Source organism: Psammomys obesus, unplaced genomic scaffold (assembly GCF_907164565.1).
Source record: "Psammomys obesus unplaced genomic scaffold, mPsaObe1.curated_primary_1811, whole genome shotgun sequence".
Lineage (NCBI taxonomy): Eukaryota > Metazoa > Chordata > Mammalia > Rodentia > Muridae > Psammomys > Psammomys obesus.
Genome location: NW_026592732.1, coordinates 779,259 through 805,702, shown reverse-complemented (window position 1 = coordinate 805,702; position 26,444 = coordinate 779,259). Strand labels below are relative to the sequence as shown.

The following is a 26,444-nucleotide window of genomic DNA, read 5'->3' as shown; positions in this document are numbered from 1 at the left end:
TCTTCTTCTTCTTCTTCTTCTTCTTCTTCTTCTTCTTCTTCTTCTTCACCTTCTTCTTCACCTTCTTCTTCACCTTCTTCTTCACCTTCTTCTTCACCTTCTTCTTCACCTTCTTCTTCACCTTCTTCTTCTTCACCTTCTTCCTCTCCTCCTCCTCCTCCTCCTCCTCCTCCTCCTCCTCCTCCTCCTTCTTCACCTTCTTCACCTTCTTCACCTTCTCCAAGACAGAGATTTTTGGTGTAGTCCTTGGTTGTCTTTAAACTCACTCTTAGACCAGGCTGCCTTCAAACTCAGATCCACCTGCCTCTGCCTCCTGAGCGCTGGGATTATAGGTGTGCACCACCACTGCCTGGCTCAAAACATATCTTTGGAATTGGAACAGTAGATTGTAAGGGACAGAATGAAAGCATGGAGGCCAAATGTATTTTGACAGGGTTTCCTGTTACCTTATACTTATACAGGTTGGCCTTATACTCACTCAGTCTGATCACCTTGCACTTCTGATCCTCCTGCCACTACCTCTGTCTCTTGAGTGCTTGGATTACACCCTATTTATGCTGTGGGGGATGGAACCCAGTAATTCGTGCATGCTGGACAAATACTCTTGTCAACCGAATTCTAGCCACAGCTTGTTTTTGTATTTTTAAGAAACAGCATCTTAGGCTGTTGCGATAACTTAGGTAAGAGCACTTACTGTTCCTTGAGGAGACTGGAGTTCAGTTCCAGGCAGCTCACAACTTTCTGCAGCTCCACTTCCAGGGCATCTCGTCTCCTCTGGCCTCTTGCGCACACAGGATGCAGCAAAGTGCATGCAAGCAAATACGACAAAATAATGTTTTTATTTTTAAAGAAACAGGGTCTTGCTTTGCTCTTCCTGGGTTCAAGTGATGACCTTTCTGTCTTAGCTTCCATCATAGCTGAAACTACATGTGCTTGCTGTACTTCTGGGTCCTGTTGAGTTTTGTAGGTGGGGGATGATGATCACATAGGTTAGGGTATAGGTTATGCAACACTTGTATTTTTGTCTATATGTTCATATTTTTCAACTCAAAATAATTGTACCTCAGACAAACCTCAGTGGCTACAATATTGCCACTGTGCAAGCTTCTGTATAATTTTTACATTCATGTACTTTAGTAGGATTGATTCCTAGAAGAGGAATTGCTACTTCAGAGAATATAAATAATAGCTACTTCATTAAGTGCTGACTATGTGCCAGGTAGTGTTTTAAGCACTTTTCATATAATTGAGCCATAAGTAAGCCGTAGTCTCTGGGGCCCTGGCATGTGTGGTTAAGATTAAAAACACGATACTTGTTTTTGATTGCTATTGAATAAACGGAATAGTTTCAGACCACTTACTCTGAAGAGCTGTGCTGTAATGACTTGGGGGTGGGGCGGAAGCACCACCGTTACCTGAGACTGGACTGAAGCCTTTTCTCTTTGTAAATTTGTTTACGCAGTAGTGTCACCACCACCCCTCGTTCTGTGTGTGTTTCATTTCTTTGTGTGTTTTGAGACATGGTTTCACTCTTAACACAAACTAACACTGGCATACTGGGTTTTCAGGTGTGAGCCATCTCTCCCAGTTAGCTTCACTTTACTTTTTCAGCCTCCTGCCTCAACTTCTTGAGCAGCTGGGATGACAAGCCATTAGGACCGTTAGAGACCTTTCATGTTGGTGTGGCAAAGAAAGTTCTGGAGAGGTCATTCTCCCTTGAGTGTGCCAAAGTAGGAAAGGCTCCTGGGGTTGGCAAGTTGGCTCTCCAGGTAAGGGTGTTTGCTGCAAAGCCTGACAGCATGATCTTAGTCTCAGGGACCCACATAGTGGAAGAACAGAACAGACTTCTGAGTTTCCTCTGACCTCCACTTATGGCCATTCATCCATCCACACAAACAATGCAATAAAAAATTTATAAAGAAAGGCCTGTGTATCAATGCTTTTCTTGTTGCTTTGGTTTATTTTGAGGCAAGAAAAGCCACGGTATCAGGGATGTGAGACAACTGGTGGCATTTCGTGTGGTCGGGAAACGGGTGAACAATTGGTGTTTCTGCTCCCTGTTTGTGGGAGACAGGGTCTAGGAACTCATTATGGAAAACATGTTGGTCTTGAGTTCACAGAGATCAGCCTGCTGCTGCCTCCTGAGTGCTGGGAGTTTTATTTAATTATTCAGTCTGTGGTGGGTGGTACATGCCTTGGCATGTATGTATGGAGGTCAGGGGACAACTTTGTGGACTTGGTTCTCTACTATCCGTAGCTTCTGAGAATGGAACTCATCAAGGCTCGCATCCTCAGGCAGCAAGCACTTTTTTTTTTTTTTTTTAAGATTTTATTTATTTATTTTGAAAGCTCTATCTGTATGTAAACCTGCATGCCAGAAGATGGCAGTAGAGGGTGTAGATGGTTGTGAGCCACTATGTGGTTGCTGGGAATTGAACGCAAGACCTCTGGAAGAGCAGACAGAGCTCTTAACCACTGAGCCGTCTCTCCAGCCTGGCAGCAAGCACTTTTGCTTGTGAAAAGCTGAGGCAGCTTGCTTCCTTTTTTTCTCTTTTTAATTGAATGTGGACCCACTCCATTGATTGTGCTGCCCACAGTCAGGGTGGTCTGCCCTCTTCATTGAATCTTTTTATAAGCACTGCCATAGAACATATCTGGACCTGTGTGTACACGGTGATTCTTTTTTTAAGATTTATTTTAAGATTTTTTTTTTTAAGATTTATTTGTTTTGTATACAATGTGTGTTTGCATGTACACCTGCACGCCAGAAGAGGGCACCAGATTTCATTTTAGATGGTTGTGAGCCACCATGTGGTTGCTGGGAATTGAACACATGACCTCTGAAAGAGCAGGCAGAGCTCTTAACCTGAGCCATCTCTCCAGCCCACATGGTGATTCTTAATCAAATGAATTTGACCGAGAATATTGGCCACCGAGGGCGAGAGGAAATGGCTTTGGGCTGAGGGAGCTTGAGTAGGCCAGAGGGAAAGGTGTGTCTAAGGGTTGTGGACTGCTCGGATTTTGAAGTCTGGAGGTGGAAAGCTGAGGGCATGCTTGGTGGTGAGTAGTTGGGTAATAATAGGAGATAAGCCTAGTAAAGTAGTGTGTATAGATAAATCCTGTACTACTGAGTGTGAGCTGTAGATTTTACCAGCTGGGAATGTAGCTCAGTTGCTTGCCTTCCTTGTATGCATGAAGCCTTGGGTTTGATAGTACTACTAAATATATTGGGCAAGAAGGTGCACACCTATTAGCTCACTGGAGGTAGAGGCAGAAAGGTCAAAGTTCAAGGCTATCCTCTGCTACATAGTTTTAGGGACAACAACTGGGACGCTTGAGTCCAAGTCTCAAAACAATTCTTTTGAAGAGTAGGTGCTAAAATTCCAGATTCAAGTATATGGCTAGCTTCATTTTTATAATGAAGGTGGAGTTGAAGTACAGTAAGTATTAACACCAGTGTCATGTTTGCTTCATGCCAGATACTGCTCTAGCATCTAAATAATGCTTGGTTTTGGTCCTGACAAGCTTGAAACATTTGTAGTAATCTTCCTGCATTTATCTGCTCTCTCTTTCTCTCTTTTTGTTTTTTGTAAAGACCATTTTCTCTGTGTAGCTCTGGTTCTCCAGGAACTTACTCTGTAGATCAGATAGGCCACCAGAGAGCTGCCACCTGCCTCTGCCTCTCCAGTGCTGGGAATAAAGGCATGTACCACCACTGCTCAGCTTAACATTTTCTTTTGAGAGTATTCATTTCCACTACATTGCAGCCTCTGTGTTCTTGTTATCTCTGAAACACCCGTCAAACCAAGCATCCTTTTTTCCTTTCTTTGGATTTTTTTTTTTTTTTTTTTTTTTTTTAAATAAGGGTTTCTTGTGTAACAGCCCTTGCTATCCAGGAACTCATTCTATAGACCAGTCTGGCCTTGAACTCACAGAGATCTGCCTGGGATTAAAGGTGTATGCCACCACACCCAGCTTCAAGTATTCCTCTCTTGAGTTTATGTTTTACAGATTTAGTTTTCTATTGTTGGTATGCTTTTCTTTTCAACTATCTATATGTTGATTATTTCATTTTGTTTCAAAAGCTCCTTCTATGGTTTCTTTTTGTTGTTGAGACAAGGTCTTTGTAATCCAGTGTGGACTTGAACTTCCTGAGATCCATTTTGCCTCAGCTTCCCAGCTGCTCACATGACAGACGTGCGCTGTTGAAAGGTTTTCACCATTATCACTGTTCTGTTTAAATCACATTTTCCTCGATCTTTTTATTTTATTTCTGTGTGGCTCTGCATCAACGCAGGACCTCATGCCTGCGAGGCAAGTGTTCTGCCAACTACGCTACATCCCCAGCCCTGTCACCTGCTCTTAAATGTGAAGAGCTGCCTTATCACTGCTCTGTTTGCACATGTCGTGGTAGGTGCTCAACAAACAAGTAACTTTCTATGCAGGTTTGGGGCTCATCTTCTAGATCTTGAAGATTCAGCAGTGCTTGGGTACATATAGTGAAGATCAATTTTTCTTTTTATTTTTCTGTGTTTGAGCAAGTCCCAGGGGTCATCAGATTAACCTAACCTGTGTTTTACAGGCTTCGAGCCTCCCGGGTACTAATTGTTGGCATGAAAGGACTTGGGGCAGAAATTGCAAAGAATCTTATCCTGGCGGGAGTGAAAGGACTGACCATGTTGGATCATGAACGGGTATGTACCCTCTGCTTGCCTTGTCTCTCAACTGGTCATGCTGTGAGTGCTGCAGGTCAAATCCAGGTTCTGTGGCACTGAGAGACTGAAGGCTTAGGTAGCTAGCCTTCAGTCCTGAGTTGCTGGTTCAGAAGGCCTGGGGTGGTTCAGGAATGGGTACATTTAAAAGATGTCTCAGTTCTATGTGGTGGCACTTTCCTATAATCCCAACATTTAGGAGATGGTGGCAAGTTTGCAGGTTCAAGCGTAGCTTTTGCTACATAGTAAGACTCTTATAATCTTGTTGTAGATGGCTCACTAGCTTTACTTTGAAAAGTACTGAATCCAAGAGAAGGTACATAGACCTTGTTAAGATTGTGCAGCAAAGTTACATGGTTTGTTCACAAACTGCCGTGCAACTGGTACCATGTGGGAGGTTTATTAAGGGAAGGGGGAAGGGGTCACAGAGACTGTCTCTGGATAGGGCGAGAGAGAGAGAGAGAGAGAGAGAGAGAGTGAAAGAGTGTGAGTGAGGGGAGGTGGTGTGAGTTCTCTTATGAGGTGACCCAGAGCACTCGCAGGTGGTTTCAGGCAGTCCATAGGTGGCCTCACAGATGCCTGATACCTTGTTTGTCAGGTCCCTTCGGGCTGGCCGTAGAGATGTCTGCTTATGAATCTCAACATTCCTCCCTTTTTGTTTTATTAAAAAGTGAGGAGCCAGGAAGGGAGTGACGGTGGGGAGGGCATAGGGACGACCTTTTCTCTTTCTTGCTGATTAGGGGCATTGTCGTTCTCAGGGTATAGCTGGTCCTCACCATCAGGGTAAGAGTAACTGATTAATGGTTTGATTAGCGAATTTTTGCATTTGTTTGTCGGAGGAATGTAGAGAAGTTAATAAAGCAGGGTACAGAAAGCAGAAAGATGAGCAGAAGAGGTGAGGAAGGGCAGAATCCATTTCCATATGGGGTTCTTGAAGGTCCAAGAACTAGAGGCCTCCAGCCGTTCCCTTTGCTTTTGTAGGTTTGTCTGGAGTTGTTGGATTTTGTCTTTTACTATACTGTACTGGTTGACGTAAAAACAGCATTCCTCCTGGAGGAAGATGCAAAGGCCACCTTCTTTAGCCTTGAGGACAGCCAGTCCTCATCAGTTTTGAAGTACTACTGCTGCCAGGGTGTCAGTCTGTCCTTGGAGAGTTAGTATTGTCTGAGCCACTTGCTGGGGGTCCTGGATGAACTGGGAAGAAAGCTGATAATACAAAGTTAGGGAAGTGGCTAGTCCTGCTGTCCCAGTCCTGACAGCTGCTGTGATTCCTGCAACAGCCAAGAGGAGCCAAGGTTTGAATTGCTCTTATCCTGGTGGGCAGCTATTGAGTCCGTGACCGGGATGGGTAGGGGCTCCTTTTCATTTATCACCCCCAGCTCGGGGAAAAGGAGCATAAGTGCACAAACTCCTGACCAATCAGCAGGCAGACTATGGTAGACCTGAATACCGCAAAGAATCAGGGTATTACTAGCAGTAGGGCATTAGGGTTGCGATGAGGTATCAAGGATTATGGTTTTATTACAGTCTAAGGAACTTAACATTCCTACAGAGTGTGTCCTGGATGCCTTGAAACAGCTTGCCATGCCAGAGAATGATATGGAAAAGGGAGGGGGTTGTGGCCTTCCTGTTGTTGAATCAGGGCAGTTAGTAAATGGAAGTAAGTTTACTTGACAGAGTCACTGGAGAAGCTGTCAATGGTAGTTCTGAGTTGGTCCCAGGTGGGACACATAGCCAGAAAGCTTTAAAATGGCCCGATGGGGCACCTTAAGTAGCTTATAGACCAAGGTCAGAGTCTGAAGTAGGAGACAAAATGAAAGGTTTGTACTATTTGGGGGGGGATGTCAGAGAGGCAATAACCTTAGAGGAGTGTTTAGTGACCTTCTCTACTCCCATCCCCAGGGAATTGATAATACCTTGGGTGGGATCCTGTAGCTAAATGACCACAGGAGAATGGTGCCTAGCGGCAGAGGGGTTTTGGACATCCCAGATGTGGGGGTCCACTTGAAAGGCTGGTAAAGGAAGTGACGTGTCACAACTGGTAGGTAGAGTAGCTAGGAGAAGGAGGAGAGAGGATACTGGTGAGCTTGGGGTTAGGCAAATAGGAGAGAGAGGCTCCCACTTTGGCTAAAAAGTCCCTTCCCAGTAAGGGAACTAGACAGGTTGGCATCACTAAAAAGGACTGAGTCAATGGAACACCCCTGAAAATACAATTGAGTGGTAAAGGCTGGCAAGGTTGTCCCCTACCCCGACAATAGAGGAACTATAAAGAGAGGTTGGCCCCCAATACTCTGTCAGGACTGAGTAAGTGGCTCCGGTGTCCACAAGGAAGGAGATGAACCACCCTGATACCATGATAATTACCCGTGGCTCCCTGCTAGTGATGGCAATGGTTGGGTCAAGGGAACCTGGGTACCTTCAGTCATGTGTAGCCAGGACTAGGATATCAGCCAGAGAGCGATTTGGGAGTGATGCCCCCAAATCATGGGAGAAAAGGTGACAGTCAACACCCCAGTATCCCTCTTGGTGGCATTTTGGACATGGCCCTGGTGGCTTGCAGGGATTAGGACAAAACCGGCCCAAGTGACCTTCTTAACCACATTTGAAAGGGACCCATGGTCCTTGTGCTTTAGGAGGCAAGGGTGCCTGGGTAGTTGCTAAGGCCAGTCGGATGGCCTTGGCCAGCATTTGGTGTTTGCTTGCAGGCTTTCTCATCTCTCCCATGGTACACCTTAAAGGCTAGCACTAAAACGTCTGCCTGTGAAGTCAGAGGTCCTCTCTCCAAGCATTTAAGCTTAGCTCTGATGTCGGGGTAACTCTGGGATTAAAAAATAGGTCATCAGGAGTTGCATACCCTCTGTACTTTTGAGGTCTAGATTAGTATGTTGTAAGGGGGCCTTTGTAAGGCGCTCTAGAAATTAAGATAGGGTTTATTCGTGTCCTGAACGACCTCCTGGAGCTTCTCATAATTAACTGGCTTGAGGGCAGCCTTGCGGAGACCAGCCAGGAGGCAGGTCGGAAACTGGTCTCTGGCTAAAGTGCCTTCCCAGGTATTATAATCCCATTGTGGATCCTGATTGGGCACTACCTCAACCACAACCAGGTGTGTTGTGTTTGTTTGGTGAACCTCATCGGCATGCATTCTAGCCTGTTCCCAAATTGACCTGTGCTCTTCAGGTAATAGGTTGTTGATAAGAATCATGGAAGGTAAGACGATAAGATTGAGGGAGATATTGAAATTCTTTAATGAAAGTAGAAGGATTAGAGGTATAGGATCCTAGTCTGTTTTCTACTGAGAAAGTTCAGTTAATGAGAAAGGAACATGCACCCTAACTGAGCCATCCACACTGGCCATCTCCCTCAAGGGAAGAATTGAGGTTGGTTTATGCTGAATAGAAAAAGGGTCTTCGCTATAAAGAGCAGGTAAGGCTAAAAGCTGTTGGTGGGGTGAAAGTAGGTGCCAAATTAGGACGACTAGGACTACCTGTTGCTGGGGAGGGGTCTGAGGGGTCTGGAAGAGCCTAAGAGGGAGAAGGCGGAGGTTGAGAAAAAGCCAGAGGTTGAGAACAGTGAGGTTCATCTGGTAGAAGGTCAAAGGTAGAGAACTCTTGAGGTTGAGACTTTATAGCTAGAAGAAGTTGGGTAGGAAAACAGGAAGAACATAGAGAAGGTTTAGAGAGGAGGAGAGAGAATGCTTGAACATAAGATACCTCCTTCCATTTACCATATCACTTACAGTAATTAAAAAGATCCCATAAAATATTGGGATCTAATGTGCCATTAATCGGCCAATTTGAACCATTAGTCTAAGGAATATGTAGGCCAAGTTTTATTACAGAGGCGTATGAGCTAAAAGGCCTTTAACTCAGGTTCCATGTGTAGGGGAAGAACGGACGAATAGGCGTTCCCGTTGGGAGGGTAGGAGTTAGGGACCATCAGAGGCGTCCCAAAAGGAAGGTTTGGCTCAGTAGAGTAATGTGGTGCTATCTGATCCAACAGCTGGGCAGTGTTGGCCAGAGACCAAGGGCATAGCTGCCCGCACAGTTTACCCAGCACTAGGATTTTCGTAGAGGAGCGAGGGGGCGGGGGAATCTCACCCAAAGGAAGAGGAAGCCCTAAATGAAGGTCAGCAAAAAGGGTCAACTGTGGCCAGTGAAGGCTATGGTTGGGGGTTTCTCCATCTCAAAAGGTACCGAGGAAGTTGCAGGACGCTCAGTGGTCAATCTTCCCCTATTTATGCTGACCAATGAGGGGAATTCAACAATCCAGCCAGTATTGCATGTAAGAGGTTGTGATCTGGTTGCTGGAAAGTGGGTCACGGGTGGATTTGGAATGAAATAGGTTTCCAGCAGCTCTGGTGGGGTGCTGGTGCAGATAGCAGCCACCACGCAGCTTGGCGGCTGAAAGCGCCTATTCCTGGCCAATGTACCAATGTTAGGATTGTGCAGCCAAGTTACACAGCAGGTTCACAAATCACACCATGCGACTGGTTTCACATGGGAGGTTTATTAAGGGAAGGGACCAACTCTGGGTCTGGCAAAAGAGAGTGATGAGAGGTGGTGTGAGTTCTCTTATAAGGTGACCCAGAGCATGTGCATGTGTTTTACATAGGGGTTCCATAGGCGGCTTCACAGATGCCTGACAGGTCCCTTGTCAGGTCCCTTGGGACTGACCGTAGAGATCCCAACAGACCTTATATACAGAGAGCAGTGCCCTGTTCCCTTGCAACTTTCTTCAGCCTGTCTTTCCTTCAGGGTGAAAGTGTTTTACACATTTTCAAGCCTCAAGTGACATAGTGACATGTAGGTTTTCTTTTTCTTTTCTTTTTTTTTTTTTTTGACATGTAGGTTTTCTAGCAATATTTTATTTGTTTTCTTCTTGGTCTTTTTGAATTTTGAAGCAGAGCTTCAGTGTGCATAGTTGGGGTACCTTGGGACTTGCAGTGTAACCTCAAAGCTACATGAGACCTTGTCTCAGAAAACTAGGATTTTCTGTTGCATTGTGAAGAGAACCATGAATTTTACTATTTGGTGTCACAGCTACAACTCTTGTTTGTTTTGAGATAGGGTCTGTCTGTGTAGTTCCTGGCTATCCTGGAACTTACTGTGTAGACGAGGCTAGCCTCGGCCTCCTGAGTGCTGGGATTAAAGGTGGGCTTGTACTCCACCATGCCTGGCAGCCTCCAGCTCTCAACTATGTAGGGGCTGACTTGTACCTTTCAATGTTGACCAAGCTGCCCTCAAACTCACAGGGATCAGCCTGCGTCTACGTCCATAGTGCTGAGATTAAAGGAATGTACAGTTGTTTCTGGCATTTTTATCGTTACTGAGGTAGGATTTTTCAGTTAGCTCTAGCTCACATCAAACTTCAGGTGAAGGTGACCTTGACCTTCTGATCTTGCCTTTACCTCCCCAGTGCTGCATGAGTCAGCCCACTATTTATTAAGCATTGGAGGTCAAACCCAGGGCTTCATGCTTGCTAGATAAACACTATGCCAATTTGCTAGACAAGCCCTATACCCAATTAAAAATTGTTTTTTAAGTTAAACATAGGAGAATGGCATAGTAGTACATACCTGTAATCCCAGTACTCAGAAAGCTGAGGCAGGAGGATTGCTGCAAGTTTGAAGTCATTCTGGGCTACGTATCAAAACTCAGACAAGCATTTAAAAAGAAAGAAAACCTAAGGAAATACATACATATCTGTGAGCAAGCTGTCAGGACAGAAGATATACCTAAGACTACAGTGCCCTCTAGAGGTAGGAGTATATCCAGAGGAGGACGAGCACGCCTGCTACCAAGCCATCATTTGGCTGTGGGGCTCAAGTGGGGCCACCATACACCAAGAGGTGTATGAGATGGTTCTAATGCCATATCAGAAGACTGCTAAGGGCTGCCCAGTGTTGGGAGGGACCAGCTGATTTCTTCCCCACTCACTTGGAGGGCTACAGTGCCTTATTTTTGAGTGTCCTCAATCGCAGCTACACTGTAGAGAACCTGGGCTGTAATACAAATGTAAAAGCATTCCAGGTTACAGTTAGGTGTGCTTTATGTTGGACTTCTTGTAGCCTAGTGCTAGTCAGCTTACCTAGTCCAAAATCCATCAGATAAATTTAACAGTCCATAAATTCTTTTTCTTCTGAAATTTTCCGAAGAACACCCCTAGAAGGCAGTGGTGCAAAATGTTTGGAAGGCCTTGGAATCCTGTGGATTTGGCTATAGTCCCAGCTCCTAAATCTGGACAATGGACGTCTCAGGCTGTTTCTTTTAGATGAGGATTTTAATGCCTGCCCCTTAGCATTTTATTTGGTTTATATTCAGCATACATCCAAAAGCACTTCTTGGGTCTGCTATGCACTGAATTAAAAAAGGGTGCTTGGGGTCTGGCTTTCATTCTCAAAGCTTTATCCAGAAGCCAGCCTGTCTCAGATTGTGATATGACACCTGAGAGGTTTCCTAGAGTTCTGATCTTGAATAGAGATCAAGGATGTGTTTATCTTAAAGTTGAAAGACTCTGCTTTAGCGAGGGATCTTTTAGGAGGGTCTATTGGAGGCCTCTGGGTGAATAATCATTAGACAGTTTGAAAAGAAGGGAGAGAGGAGGGAACTTGACCAGCTTTGGTCTCTATCACCCATCAAGAAGACCACTATTAATAAAGTACATCACTAATCTAGATCTCCTGGATCAATAATCACTGTTAATTATTGATTGACTCAAGATGTAGGGCTAGAGACCACTTCAGGAGTTTGCTGCGTAGAGTGGATGAGAAGTGAAAGGGTCTGAGAATTGTAGTGATAGAGATGGCAGGAAGTGCACTCATCCCAAGAACGGTTATAGAAGATGACTCTTGCTGTTTCTTGTTCTCAGAACTACTTGAGTTTTAGGATATGCCACCATTTGCTAGATAAGCAAATTGAGGGAAAGGAAGTGAGGCCCTGATTATTACAGTTTCTCAGTCTCGGTGAGGAGTCTGGGCAGGACACAGGCAGCCTGACTCCAGGGCCCATGCCCTTAGCCAGCTCCCTGCAGGGCTACAAGCAGGCCAGGAGTGTGTGAAGACAGGGTCTCTGGCCTCGGCGGTTAAGTGGATTGCTAGTGGCTTCTCACCGAAAGGTGTAGATGAGAGCTCAGTGATGAAGGTCTGATGGGACATCCAGGATGACAGGACTTTAACTGATTCGGTTGGAGGGTAGGGGACAGTGGGCGCCAAAAGTCACTTGAGAAGTGACATCAGATTTTGGTATCTAAAAGGGTCAGTGAGTTGGTTTTTGGAACTTATGTATAGTGGAGTGATTGGACCTGAGATGGACTCCCACACACAGCTATACCTGAGAGGGCCTTAGGGAGACTAGAATGTCTTATGAAGGGAAGAGCCAGGATCTGAGAGTCAGGGAGTAGAATGCTATGTGGTCGGTGCTATGTGTGGAATGGTGAATGTTAAGTATTGTGTCTCTGTACATGAAGAGTCGGTGATTGAACCAGGATTTTAATCTAGCCGCAATGGTCCAGACCCACTGGCCGTAATCGTAATCAGTTTTTGCCTTGTAGTAGGGAATGATGTGATGGTAGGATGTGGTGACTTAAACATGATACTTGTAGGGTGCAGTGGTACACACCTTTAATTCCAGCACTCAGGAGGCAGAGGCAGGTGGATATCTGTGAGTTCAAGGCCGGCCTTGGTACACAGAGAAACTTTGTTTTGAAAAACTTAAATAAGCCAAACCATGACAGTTAGAGAGTTGGTCTGAAAAGGTAGCCTATTTTCTTGATACTGGAAGAATGTGTGCTTTGGATAGTTGTAGGTAATTGGAGAGGGCAGGGATGATGGCGGGAGACCAAGTTTCCCTGAGCTTAGTTCTGGTGAGGTGGTGAAATCATTTTGTTAGATATATTTTATGTATGAAATACTTTGAGTGATATGGATTCTATTCACAAGTAATCCTGGTCTCTGAAACTCGGCTGACATTCACCCTTAATGATGAAGTCAGTTACTTGTTTGCCTCCACTTCCCCACTGAGGGTCCTGTGTGTCCTAGGGAAGCACTTTACTGCTGAGCACAGAACTAGTAATCAGTCATTTTGTTAGCAGTTATCTAAACAAGTTTAAGTAGAGAGTTTCTTTTGTGAACACAAGGTGGCGCTCTTTAATCATCCCGTGTTACAGCCTGAAGTAGAAGCCATGGAGAAATGCTGCTTCCTACTTGCTCCCCATGGCCTGCTCAGTTTGCTTTCTTTCATACACAGGACACCTGCCATGGGATAGCACCATTCTCAATAGGCTGGGCCCTTCCACAGCAATCATTAATCAAAAAAATGCACTACAGACTTGTCCACTGGCCAGTCTGATGTAGGTATTTTCTCAACTGAGATTTCCTCTTTTCTTGATTATTCTAGGTTGTATAAAGTTAACAAAAACCAACCAGGACTGTCTTCATTAGACATATTTCTGTAGGAACAATAATAACAATCGGTTTTGGGCATTTTAGCATCCTTATAGTTTGGATGTCTTTGAGATTTACATTCCAGAAAGACTCAAGAATTAAGAAGAAAATTTATTTCTTAGGTATCTCCAGAAGACCCTGGAGTTCAGTTCTTGATTCAGACTGGGTCTGTGGGCCAAAACAGAGCTGAGGCCTCTTTGGAACGAGCCCAGAATCTCAACCCCATGGTGGATGTAAAGGTGGACACTGAGGACATAGAGAAGAAGCCGGAGGCCTTCTTTACTCAGTTTGATGCGGTAAGTTTCCAAGTATTGAGCCTGCTGGGAGAGTCAAGCAAGCTCAAGTAGTAGTGGAAGCTCAGTATGGCTTCACACCTGAACCCCAGTGCTTGGGAGCAGGAAGGAGGACTGCTCCCAGCTTGAGGCCAGCCAGGATTTCATAGCAAGATTAACTGTAGGTGTACAAGAAAGAGCTTTCAGATCACACGCTCTTGAGTGTTCCTTCATGTACATTTATAAACTGTTCTGTTCTTTGGGCTTTAACATGTATAAATGTTTCTATGTAGGTCTAGTGTGTTAGATCAATTGTGGTTGTTTGCGAGATGCCTGCTGTTTGCTGACTTCTCTCTCTAGGTTTATTTTCCCTAAGATTAGATTTTAGCATTAGTGTTTTATTTTCAAAATCTTTGCTCATGTATTCTTCTGAAAACTTAAGTCATCGATTAATTTTGTTGCAAATAGCAAATAAGTGACACCTATCTGTTAGAAGTATCAAGCTATAGATAGCTTGTGTTTTGCGTTAAGAAAGAAGGAACATCCCTAGTTAAGCTTGGTTGCTTATGTCTGTAATCCCAACATTTGGTTTATGAAAGCAGGAAGGAATAGGAGATCAAGACTGAGTTTGGGGCCAGCATGAGCTTTTTTTTTTTTTGAGACAAGGTTTCTCTTTGTAGTCTTGGCCATCCTGAACTTGCTTTGTAGACCATGCTGACTTCAAACTCAAGAGATTTTCCCAACTCTGCCTCCTGGGTGCTGTGATTAAAGATATGTAACACTTCCCCCTGCCCTGGCTGACTTTCTCTTAAAAAACAAAGATAACCAACACATCTGATCTCAATTTTTTATTTTATTTTTTTAAATACAGCCACTTTGGCTGTGGAATTGACAGAAGAGTAACTACAATGATAAGTCAAATGAGGGATATCCACACCCATCTGCTCGGTGCAAAAGTGAAAGGAAAAGCTAAATTCTATGTCTGTGCCTGTGACTTTTTCTTGCTTGTTTTTGGGGCAGGATCTCTCTACAAAGTCCTAGCACTCCTAGAACTCACTATATAGACGAGGCTGGTCAGGAACTCTTGAGGAGGCAGGGACAGAGATTTTCTCTGACTTTGCCTTCTCAGTGCTGAGATTAAAGGCTTGTGCTTCTACATCATGCTGTCTTTGGCCTCTTAAGACAGGGTTCCCTGTACCCTGGGAAAGCTTAAGAGATCTTGGACAAACAGTAAAAATTTCATTGGAAAGCTATGTATTTGTTTGTTTTTGAAATAATTAATATTTTTCTAATGTACACTTGCATTTTTTCTGTATGTATCCCTGTGTGTGGGTGTCAGATCCCCTGGAACAGGAGTTACAGACAGTTGTGAGCTGCTATGTGGGTGTTGGGAACTGAACCCAGGACCTCTGAAAGAGCAGCCTGTGCTCTTACTGCTGAGCCATCTCTCTAGTCCTGAGTTATGTACTTTATAGGAAAGTCCCATATGTGGGAGGGGGGAGTAAATTTTGGGTAAGGGTTATTTTTTTATGGCATTGGGATTTAACCCAGGACGTTGGGCATGCCGGACAAGCACTCCAACTGAGACCTGGAAGTGTTTTCCTTTGAGACAGTCTCCCTATACATATAGTTTTGCTGTCCTGGAATGTGTTACATATCCATAGACCAGGCTGGCCTTGACCTCACAGAGACCTATCTGTCTCTGCCTCCCAAGTGCTGGGGTTACAGGCGTTTACTACCCACACCTGGTCACACACAGAATTAGTAAAATAGAAAGCTATGATTGTGCATACCTTTATTTCTAGTGCTTGGAAGAGGCTAGCCTAGTCTACAAGTGCGAGTTCCAGGCTAGCTAAGTTAAATTGAGAGACCTTGTTGCAAAAAATGAGTTTTTATTTATTTATTTTTTTAATGCGTGTGGGGACTGTCCTCACACATGACCGTTGGGTCATTTAAAAAATGTTTTTACTAGCCAGGCATGGTGTTGCATGCCTATAATCCCAACATTCAGGGAGACAGAGGCAGGCGGTTTTTTGTGAGTTCGAGGCCAGCCTGGTCTATGAAGTAAGGCCAGGAAAGCCAAGGCTACACAAAGAAATCCTGTGTGTATGTTGGGGAGGGACGACAACTGGTTTTATTTGTCAGCAGAACTTGCTTGATTTTAGTGGGTAAGATAAGGTGATAGGTTAGATTGTCTTGATGCTGCTGTCTTCATGAGAACTATATGCTCATGGATTAAGGGAACAGATTTCTTGAGTGGTTTTACTTTCCAGCTAAATGTTTCTCTTAGTTGTCCAAAGTGGCCATGATACCACTTAAATTTTCAACACCCTGAAACCTGCAACTTCTCTTTTGTCTTTTAGTTATAGCACCCAAAGAACCTGTTTTACCTGTTGAAACCGGTCTTAAGCTTGCCAGGGAGACAGTTAATTGAAGATTTATGTAGACAGCAGGGCAGTGATTCACAGTTTGCAGCTCTTACCAGTCAGTTCCTGTCTCCCTGCAGGTGTGCCTGACGTGCTGCTCCAGGGACGTCATTGTTAAAGTCGACCAGATCTGTCACAGAAACAGCATCAAGTTCTTCACAGGAGATGTCTTTGGGTACCATGGGTACACCTTTGCAAATCTTGGAGAGCATGAGTTTGTAGAGTAAGTGGTGGGAGGAGAGGGCAGAAGGGAACATTTCTCACTGCTGAGTAGTATTTATGATAGGAAACGGACTGCCCCGATGAAGTAGCTTATTTTCCTGTAATACTTTAGAACATTCTGAAACCAGATTAACAAATTGCTAAGTAGAGTGTTTTGTAGGTTCACATTTTTGTTGTTTTTCAAGACATGGTTTCTCTGTTTGGATGTTCTAAAATTCACTTTGTAGACCAGGCTGGCTTCCAGCTCAGATCTACATACTTCTGCCTTCTGAGTCCTAGGATCAAAGGCATGTGCTACCATACCTGCCCAGCTAGTTGGGTCAGAATTTTTAGGAGATATGTGGACCCCACCCTTCAAAAATGATGATGTCATCTGTCTTAGGGTTTCTATTGCTGTGATAAAACCCATGACCAAAAGCAAATTAGAGAGGAAAGGGTTTAGTCAGCTGTTCATAACCAAAGAAAGCCAGGAATGGTGAAGAGATCATGGAGGCTTGCTCAGCCTGTCTTCCTACAGACCCCAGGGATGGCGCCCACCCACAATGGGCTGGGTCCTCCCCTACAGATATCTTACTGAGAAAATATTCCACAGCTGGATCTCATGGAGGCTCAACTGAGACTCCTTTCTCTATAACTCTAGCTTGTACCAAGTTGACACTCGAAACCAGCCTGTACATCATCTGAAGCCAGAAGCAATGTTGTGCACAAGGCGCATCACACGGATGTCCCAGTTTCCTGAACTGAGGCTGTCTAGGGAAGGCGTGTTCCCTACTTGTGGATGCATGTTGAGAGATGGTGGAGGAGAATTTGCTAGTTAAAGGGGCAGCCCTTTGGGCACATTCAGCCTGCCTTGGAAAAGCTCCAGAGTCAGAGCCTACTGTGGAGCAAACAGAGCTTTATAAACTATATGAGGGCCTGGATGGATGGCTTAGAGGTGAAGAGCACTGGCCTCTTCCAGCGGGCCCGAGGTTCAATTCCCAGCAATCACAAGATGGCTCACAACCATCTATAAATGAGATCTGGTGCCCTCTTATGGCGTGCAGGTGTACATGAAGGAAGAACATTGTATATATAATAAATAAAAATCTAAAAAACCCCAAAAACTATATAAATTGGGTATCTGGCCAGCATTCATTATATTTCTCTTTTTCTCTCTATCTCTCTCATCTCACTCCTACAGCATTGGAAGCCTCCCTTGTCAGTGAGAAATAGAGTTGGGTAGAGCTTCCCACTAAGCAGTGTTCTTATTTATTGTTCAGCAAGTCATTTGGTATTTCTTTGGCCCACAAGTTTCTTGCCTCTAAAATTAAACTTTGAGCTGGGTGGTGGTGGCACACCAGCAGTTGGGAGGCAGAGGCCGCGGATCTCTTGAGTTCTAGGCCAGTCTAGTCTACACGACAGCCTGGGCTGCACAGAGACACCCTGCCTCGTAAACCAGAGAAAAGGGAACTTTGAAGGGGCAGACATGTCACCATCTCCTGCTCTAGCCACACAAGTCGGTTTAGAAAGGGCTGATTCTAGGAGTGTTTGCTAGTCATTGAACAATTACAACAGAAATAGGCTGGGATATTCTAGCCTGAAATTCTCACAGCAGGAGGAGGAACTAGTTTTGACTCTGTGGTTCACGATTCCTCAGGTTGCAAAGCAGTTTCTTAGGTTTTGGGAGCTTGTTTATGTTAGGCAGTTTGCGTATGCTCTTTTCTTTCCATAATCACACCAGAGACAGCTATTCCCAGAGCGATGAACTGTTGGTGTACTTCTTAAAAATCTATTTTATTTTTGTTTCTTAATGTCTCTATTCCAAGCCCTATGTCTGGGCACCACTTGTAGGCGTACTTTAAAACTTCTTTTATTTATGTTATGTTTCTTAATGCCCCTTCCTCCCAATCTCTTGGAACACTCCAATATTGGGTAGGAGAGAAAGAGGTTTAGTGGGGAGGGGGCACAAAGTTATCTTAGCCTACTTCCTGCTGGTTAGGGTTTTTGGGTTCCTTGGGGCAAGTCCAATCTCATTTCAGGATCTCTCCAACTTCTTCTCATTCAACTTCATCAACAGCAACCAGGAGCATCAGCAGAAAGCATTGTCAGCCTTCTTCCTTGGAGCCCTCTTCATCTCTGGACCCTGGCATTTATTTTCTCTCCAGCGTCCTCAGATTTAAACTATCTGCAGCTGGCAAAGAGCCCAAACAAAGCAAATCATTTGTTGCTATAGACAGTCTGAATCAGGCCCATATCCTACACCTGGGATCAACAAAACAAAAAATGAGTCCATACCACAACAGTTAACTGACTTATCAGGTCTTCAGTGCTTGAACCCAAGGCTTATTGACCCCAGAGCCTTTTTGCTCATTTTGTTTGGTTGGTTTTTCAAGATAGGGTTTCTCTGTGTATGTAGCCCTGGCTCTCCTGGATCTCACTGTGTAAATCAGTCTGGCCTTGAGCTCAGCTTTTTTGCTCTTAGATGATATCATTCTGTGAGTTGATAATAGCATTTTTTTAAATTCTAATAATGTGATTCCTGATCAAACTTGATTTCCTTCCATTGTCACTTTCTAGAGAGAAAACTAAAGTTGCCAAAGTTGGCCAAGGAGTAGAAGATGGACCTGATACCAAGAGAGCAAAACTTGATTCATCTGAGACAACCATGGTCAAAAAGGTAATGTAGAGAGCTGAGGACAGAAACCTTGTGACCTTTATGTGGCAGGGCCTTTATCACTGCCAGTGAGGTAAGCCTTGAAGGAAAACCCAAGACTGGACCCTGCCCATTTAATATGGGTTATGGCTGCAGCTGATTCCCATTAGCTTGTCCCTTTAAAGAAAATGGGTTTATAGGAACTGGAGAGATGGCTCAGAGGTTAGGAGCACTGGCTGTTCTTCCTAAAGGTTCTGAACTCAATTCCCAGCACCCACATGGTGGCTCACAACCACAGAAACACATGGCAAATATAATAAATACATGCAGTACAGTTTTTTTAATGGGTTTATATTTACAGTATGATTTTTTAAGAAAATTAGAAATCCTTTAAATTCTGGCAGTCAGTTCAAATTGATTCAGGTACTGTTCTGCTACAGCACCGTGGGGCCAGACTTGACAAGCTTGTTTAACTTTTTTTTGTTCTCAAGACAGGGTTTCTCTGTGTAGTCCTGGCTGTCCTGGACTTTCTTTGTAGACTAAGGTGGCCTTGAACTCACAGCAATTCACCTGCCTCTGCCTTCCTGAATGCTGGGATTACAGGTGTATAATCCCATGCCCAGTTTAAGCTTGTTTAATTTACTTGGCATAGAAGACATCAGTTCTTACCTCTGTTGTCTGGAGCAGAAGTCATTACTCTTTGCCTCCCTTATCACCCATTCCACTTCCGGTCATTTTCTTTTTCTAGATTGCTGTATAGTTTAGTAAGGTCCTTGAATTGGTTTTTTTCCTCCCTTTTTATTCAGTAGTGATTGAACTTGCACATAATGTCACCAGTTGATGTTGAATGTCTTGCTCAATATCACATTCCCAACCCCAGACTGGGTTTCTCTTTGTAGCTCTACACTTTTTTTTTTTTTTTAAGCCTTTACGTGTATGGGTATGTGTGCGTGCACCATGTGACAGTGCCCTCAGATACTAGGAGAGGGCATCGGAGCCTCCTGGGACTGGAGTTACAGACAGTTGTGACACCATGTGACCTGGGTTGATGTGTGATGACCAAGCTCATCCCCAGACATTATGGGGCCTTGGCATGGCAGTTCATGCCAGGATGTAAATTAGTGCCAGGGAGGTAGATTCCTGGTTCTTGCTGGAATGTAGTCAGTGTAGTGTGTTCTCCAGGTTCAGTAATAGATCCTGTCTCTAAAGGGGGAAGAGTGGAGCTGGAGCTCACTCTTGTAGAGGACCTGGGTTCAATTCCCTGTGCCACACAAACCTAGCATGGTGGCTCATGCCTTTAATTTCAGTATTGAAAGTAGAGACTGGGTTCAAAGCCATTTGCTTCAGTTCCAGGTTAGCCTGGGCTACCTGACACTTTGTCTCAAGATAGAGAGGTTTTTAATATGTGTATAGTAATGACTGGTTTCCTGTGTGGGTTTTTTTTGGGGGGGAGGGGGGGTTGTTGTTTCCCCCTCCACTGTTGGGCTTGCATGTGCTGGGTAAATAAGCAAGTGCTCTGCAACTGAGCACTCAGGGCCACTGTGTACTTTTTAATGAAGTTTACGTTAGAGGCTTAGTATTTGGGTCTGGTGAGGTGTTCAATCTCATTTTAGAAAAGCTGGTGTCAGAGAGGGGAATGTTCTTGGGCTGGGGAAAATAACTTGAAGTGGCTGATAATGGTTTTGTTAAACTGAGAAATGATGGGACCAAGTCCATATTTACTCTTTCCCTTGTATATTTAAAGGTTGAGAAAGGAAACCAGCTAGTTGGAACGTCCGGTTAAAGTTGGATTTTAGGGGTAGGGGTCCAAGAGTGCAGGATCCACAGAGGTGGGACTAAGTCCTTCAGGGAGGCAGAACTGTCCCCTTTTTCTTTTTTACTTACTTTTTCCTTTTCCCTACTTTTGTGTTTGTGTTTGTATAGCTTTATCTGTGAGCCTGATGCAGAGGAATTATTAAGCTCTAATTTTAGTGTCTATTCACAGGACTGTAATTACCCAGAGTGCACATTAGAGTTTGGGCCAGACCTGGGGTCCTTTCTTTTTGAGGCCCAGTCAGGCTTTCTCTGCATGGCTGCCTGAGTTTGCTGGGGAGAGAAATTGTTAACAAATGGAGGAGCACAAAAGGAGCATTGTGGGCGGCTCTGTCAGTTTATAAATCACACCCTCTTACAAGTGTGACACTTGGCCCTGGTGTGAAGGGTTTTATGGCCTAAGGGCCTTCTCTGATTGAGGACTGCATTTTGCATTCAAATGGAAAAAGCCCTTGCTTTGTTAGCCATTCACAGCTGGAAGTTTCCCTGAAGTCACTTCTGATGGTGCCCACTAGGGTGGATATGGAAGCTTCATTTGGAGCCACTTTATGTCACTATTAGGAGAATGTGGGGAGCCCAGGCCAGAATTTGGCAGCCTTATGTGCCATTCCTGAGGGCTCTGCCGGCACTTTGCCTTTTGTGCAGTGTCTTCCTTACAGGGGGGCAGAAACTGAAGATATCAAAATATTCCCCAGCTGACATTATTAGTCAGCTGTTACAATGGGACTGTTCAGCTGGGATTCCAACCCTGAGCCCTTGAAGGTTCAGGGCATGCAGCGCATTCCTTTTGACAATCCCCTGGATTCCAGACCTTGGCTTTGTGTCTCCCCGCAAACACAGTGCAAGGACAGGGTGTGGCAGCGTTTGGCCTGTGGCTTTGCCACCTGATAGTAACAACTTCTCCGTTTGGGCAGAGAAGGCTGTGGAATTTATTTATAATTTTTGAGACAAGTTCTCCCTGTGCTGTCCTGGAACCCAGAATGTATGTAGACCAGCTCACCTAGATCTTCGTGCCACCTGGCCCTGTGGCCCTGGGATTTTGAAGTTCTGTTAAGTTTCTTCATTCAGATTTTAAGCTTTCCTAAATTGTACAGAATAACTAACTAGTTGGGCTCTACTCAGAGAGGATGGGGTGGGGGAAGCAGCAACTTCCTGTTTCCTGTGAGAGGTGTCTGTCATAGTCTCCCTCTCCTCCCACTTGTCCTGGGTTCAATCAAATGTTGTAAAACCACTTTGGGTTCAAGGTACACTGTGTGCTCCTAAATTAGAAACTTCGAAAAAACAAAGGAAAAACAGAGCTTGCAGTTTTCACACATCTAGGAAGCTTGGGCCTTTCTAGCACACATGTACCTGTGATGAATAGGGCAATAGGAAAGGCCTGACTGGAGGCAGCTGGCACTCGGTTTGTTAGCATCTTTTTGGTTCTTTGGTTTTTAAGTTTACATTTGTTTGCTCTGTCTGTGTGTGTCTCTAAGGAGGCTCTTTTTTTTTTTTTTTTTTTTTTTTTTTTTTTTTAATCACTGAGTTACAGCTCCAGTCCTCCCTGCCTTTAAGATTTTAGTCCCTGGGCTGGTCAGATGGTAGCACAGTGGGTAAAGGGACCTGTCACCCAACCAGATGACTTAGGTTGGTTCTCTAGGATACACATGGTGGGAGGACAGAATAAACTACAAATTGACCTCTGACCTCTGTGTGTACATGTGCGGTGCAATAAGTGACTACATAAACCAGTGTGCTTTTAAAATGCTAGATTTTAGTCCCTGAGAGCAGAAAAGGTTTTGTTTGTCATATTCCTAGGCCAGTGCTTAGCATAGTCACAGTCAGGAAATAGAGTTCAGTGGAGGAGCACTTCCTGCAGTAGAAGACAAGAGCCATAAAGGGGATTTGTGTTGTTTTAAACATAGAATATGTGATGAACTAAGTGAATTAACTTCATAGTGTACATTGCTTTTTGTAGTTCAGTTGCCTGATCTGAGAGAACAGAATTTAAAAAGGTAAGGAACTTGCCCAGAAACAGTTTAAGAAGTGACTCACTGAATTGTCAGGACAGGAGCCTTCAGGTCAGTGAGAGTTTAAGGCCCTCCCAGTTGTCAAGATTGCTTGGTTAGAACAATGCTTCTCAACCCTTTTCAGGGTCAAACAACTTTTCACAGTGGCCACCTAAGACCATCACAAACACAGATATTTACTTTGTGATTCATAGTAGTAGTCAAAGAATAGTTATGAAGTGGCAATGAAAATGGTTACATGGCTGGGTGCACAACACCTCCAGTCCTAACACTGGGGAGGCAGAGGCAGGCAGATCTTTGAGTTCAAGGCCAGGTTGGTCTACAGAGCTGAGTTCCAGACAGCCAGCACACACAGAGAAATACTGTCTTGAAAAATCTAAAAATACTAATAATTTGTAGTTGGGTGTCACCACAGTATGAGGTGGTTTGTTAGATGGTTGCAGCGTTAGGAAGGTTGAAAACTACGGGTTTAGAGGCACGAAGTGCACTAGTATCTGCAGAGTTTGGTGGGATACTAGTACCAGGTTCTCCAGGAAGACAATTGTGGGGATGGGTAGTGCTGTCTTGCCTTACAGGGAAAAACTCAGTTCCAATGAAGTGAACAGGGAGAGGCTGAGTCCTCATCATTCCTGTGTATGTGTCTGTCCGTTTAACCATCCGTCCATCCCCAGCCCTCCATTCCTCCCCTCTTTCTCACTCGTTTCCTCTCTCCATGGTTGAAAAAGGGTAGCTCAGCTGTGTTTGAACTCAGTCTGTATCCCAAAGAGTCCTTGTCTTCTCAGTCTTTCTGCTTCAGAATGCTGAGTGCAGGGCTATAGGGATGTGCCACTGTATCTGATATATGTGTAAGTATGTGTGTTCTTGTATTTTCATGTACAAATATGCCACATCCTTGCGGGCTGTAGTCATAATATACACTATCTGAATTAGACATGAACATTCTCAGTGTTAGCATGGTAATCACCCTTTTCTTTATTCTCTTTTAGTTTAACTCCTAAACAGGTGATTATGGGTCTGCTAGGATGTATGACGAAAACATGCCTGAAAGGGGCATACTTTCCTTTGAGTTTAATCATGTTTGTAGATCTAAGGAGCTGGGGTGGCTGGAGAGATGGTTCAGTGTTTAAGAGCACAGTTTGCTCTTGCGGAGGACCCCAGGGGATCCAACAGGCATTCCTGTAGTATAACATTCATACATAAAATGAATAAATGGTTTGTCTTTTAGTTACTCTTTAAAATAAAAAAGAGGGGCTGGAGACATGGCTCACAGGTAAAAACACTCACTGGCCGCTCCCCTAGGGGACCCAGGTTCAATTTCTAGCACTCATGTGGCAGCTCCCAACTGTCTGTAACTCTAGTTCCAGCGGTTTCGATGGCCTTGCACAGATGTACATGTAAGCAGAGCACCAATGCATGTGAAATTAAAAAAAAAAGGCAGCTTTCTATACAAAACTTTAAGGGTAAACTAAGACTCTAGCTAGCACCGTATCGTGTGTGTGTGTGTGTGTGTGTATTACCAAGTTAGAGTAGCAAGCATCTCTGGTGTGGCTGAGCTTTTCCTCTCATCTCGGTGTAATTGCTATCACGAGTTGGCTCTCCTTCCTGTGGGTTTCTTCTCGGGTGTGCATACACACAAGCCCTATCTAGACTTGCTCTCCAGCCTCTTCACTGCTTCAAACTGGTTTCATGTTGCATGTGTGCTGCCACCTGCTTTGTAAGAGAAGCATTATGTTGGTGGGACCGTCTGTTTGTGTGTCTTTGAGGAGCTTTGCTGTCCTTTCTGGTAGTTACGACCATTTTGGCTACTACTAAATACAGTATTAAAACAGACACCTAGTGCTTGATAAGCACCTATAGCTGCTGGCATGGCAGTTGCACAGCATGACACGTGACCTACACTGTCATAACAAGTCCTTGGGCATGCTGCAGGTCTCCTGTGTGAATATGTTACTGTTTGTGTATCTGCTGCTGAGGGCATTCAGGTATGTAAACTTTTCCTATTCAATTAGTCTCATATACACTTAAGTTTATTTATTACGTATAATTGTTCTGCCAGCATGTGTGCCTGCAGGCCAGAAGAGGGCACCAGATCTTATTATAGATGGCTGTGAGCCACCATGTGATTGCTGGGAATTGAACTTGGGACATTCGGAAGAGCAGCAGTGCCCTTTACCTCTGAGACATCTCTCCAGCCCAGTCTCAGATATTTTTACAGAAGAAACCCTGTCTCAAAAAAAAAAAAAAAAAAAAATTAAATAAATAAACAAATAAAAATTGCCCCCTTTAAGCCAGGTGTGGTGAAGCAGGCCTTTGATTGGAGCACTCAAAGAGGCAGAAACCAGTGGATCGATGGGAGTTCAAGGCCAGCCTGGTCAACAGGGGAATCCAGGACAGCCAAGGCTACAAAGAAAACCTGTCTCAAAACAAAATTTTAAAAAAAGCAAATTCTCCTTTATTTTCCACATATGAGCGCTTTGCCTGCATGAATGTGTACCACATGCATGCAGTTTTTTTTGTTTTGTTTTTTTAGGCCAGAAAAGGGGATCCGGTCTCTGGGACTGGAGTTACTGATGTTTGTGAGTTGACCCGTGGATGCTGAGAATCAAATCCAGGTCTGATACAAGAGCAGCCAGTGCTCTTTACCATTGAGCCAACTTTCTACCCTCTATCCTCTAAAAGGCTCTTCTTAGAGGGTAGAGAATGATAATGAATTCTTTGTGGGGAAGTCCTATCTCATTTCTCACCAGCTTCTAATCAGTTTTAAATCTAAATGAATGGATCTACCATTCATGCTTATTTACAAATGGGTTATACGTGTTCACAGGTACAAAGTTGTACATAGAGGCTGCTTGAGGTTGATAACAGATTGTCATCCTTGGTTGCTGTGTTTAATTTATAACATGAGGTGAGGTTTCTTGCTGAACCATTTCAGCTAGTCCAGCTGTCCAGCTTGCCTCTGAAGTGCTGGGATTACAAGTCTACAACATGCTTACCCAACAACCAGCTACATTTATTTCTCTATATATTTATTGCCAGGGAGTTTACACCAGGTAAACAGTTGCCAGGTACTGTGCTGAGTACCTCTCAGCACAGTGTTCATTTTAGTTTCTTACTAGTTTGTATATTAATTCTCTTCAGAAAGCCTAGCTCCCCAAATTCCAATAGTTGCTGTGTCAGCCATTGGATTCAACCAGTGTCATGTCCTGCATGCTTGCTTGGAAATTCTCTTCCCAGAAAACATCTTTGTGTGTGGGTAGAAGGATTCAGCTTTTGGTCTATATTTCTCAGGGAATAGTAAGTGGTGTTTGGATTTTTTAAAACTTTATTTTTAATTGTGGGATGTGTGTGGGTATGTTCAGGTGCTTATGCAGGGTAGAAAGCTTCAGATCTCTTGGAATGGGAATTAAAGGGCTTTAGGAGCTGGACATGAGTACTGGGAATTGAATTTGGTTCCTCCACAAGAATAGTATGTACTCTTTAACTGCTGTGCCATCTGTTCTAGCCCACATATGCTCTTTTTATTTTAATTTTTTATTACGTTTTGTATGTGGCTGTTGGGGGAATAGTCATCTAGTGGGAATTGTTTCTCGTCTTCCATCATGTGGCTTCCAAGGGATGGGACTCAGGTGGTCAGCTTGGTGACCAGCACCTTTGCCTGCTGAGCCATTTCTCCAGCCCTGTGTTGTTTTTCTTTTTTGTTGTTCCCTAATTTTTTTTGGGGGGGAGGTCAATAATACCTTTTGCACTAAATAAATTACGCTTTAGAATCTAGTGTGTGCCATTGCATTTTTCAAGATAATTTGATTTGGGGTAGAGCATTTCCTCAGCAGTTATGAAGCTATGGGGCCAAGTCCAGCACAAGAAGACAAGAAGGAATATGATTTAGATACATGGCTTTCATCCATACATACTCCTGCCA

General features: G+C 44.1%; 1 protein-coding gene across 2 annotated transcripts in view; it reads left to right on the top strand.

The window, feature by feature from the left end:
• The window catches only part of Sae1 (SUMO1 activating enzyme subunit 1), a 54,331-nt gene that overhangs the window by 3,617 nt on the left and 24,270 nt on the right, over positions 1-26,444 (top strand). For both annotated transcript variants that reach the window (XM_055615529.1, XM_055615530.1), the window contains exons 2-5: positions 4,583-4,694; positions 13,275-13,448; positions 15,931-16,073; positions 18,629-18,728. In XM_055615529.1, the coding sequence (XP_055471504.1) occupies positions 4,583-4,694; positions 13,275-13,448; positions 15,931-16,073; positions 18,629-18,728 (529 nt within the window). The remainder of the gene's footprint in view (positions 1-4,582; positions 4,695-13,274; positions 13,449-15,930; positions 16,074-18,628; positions 18,729-26,444) is intronic.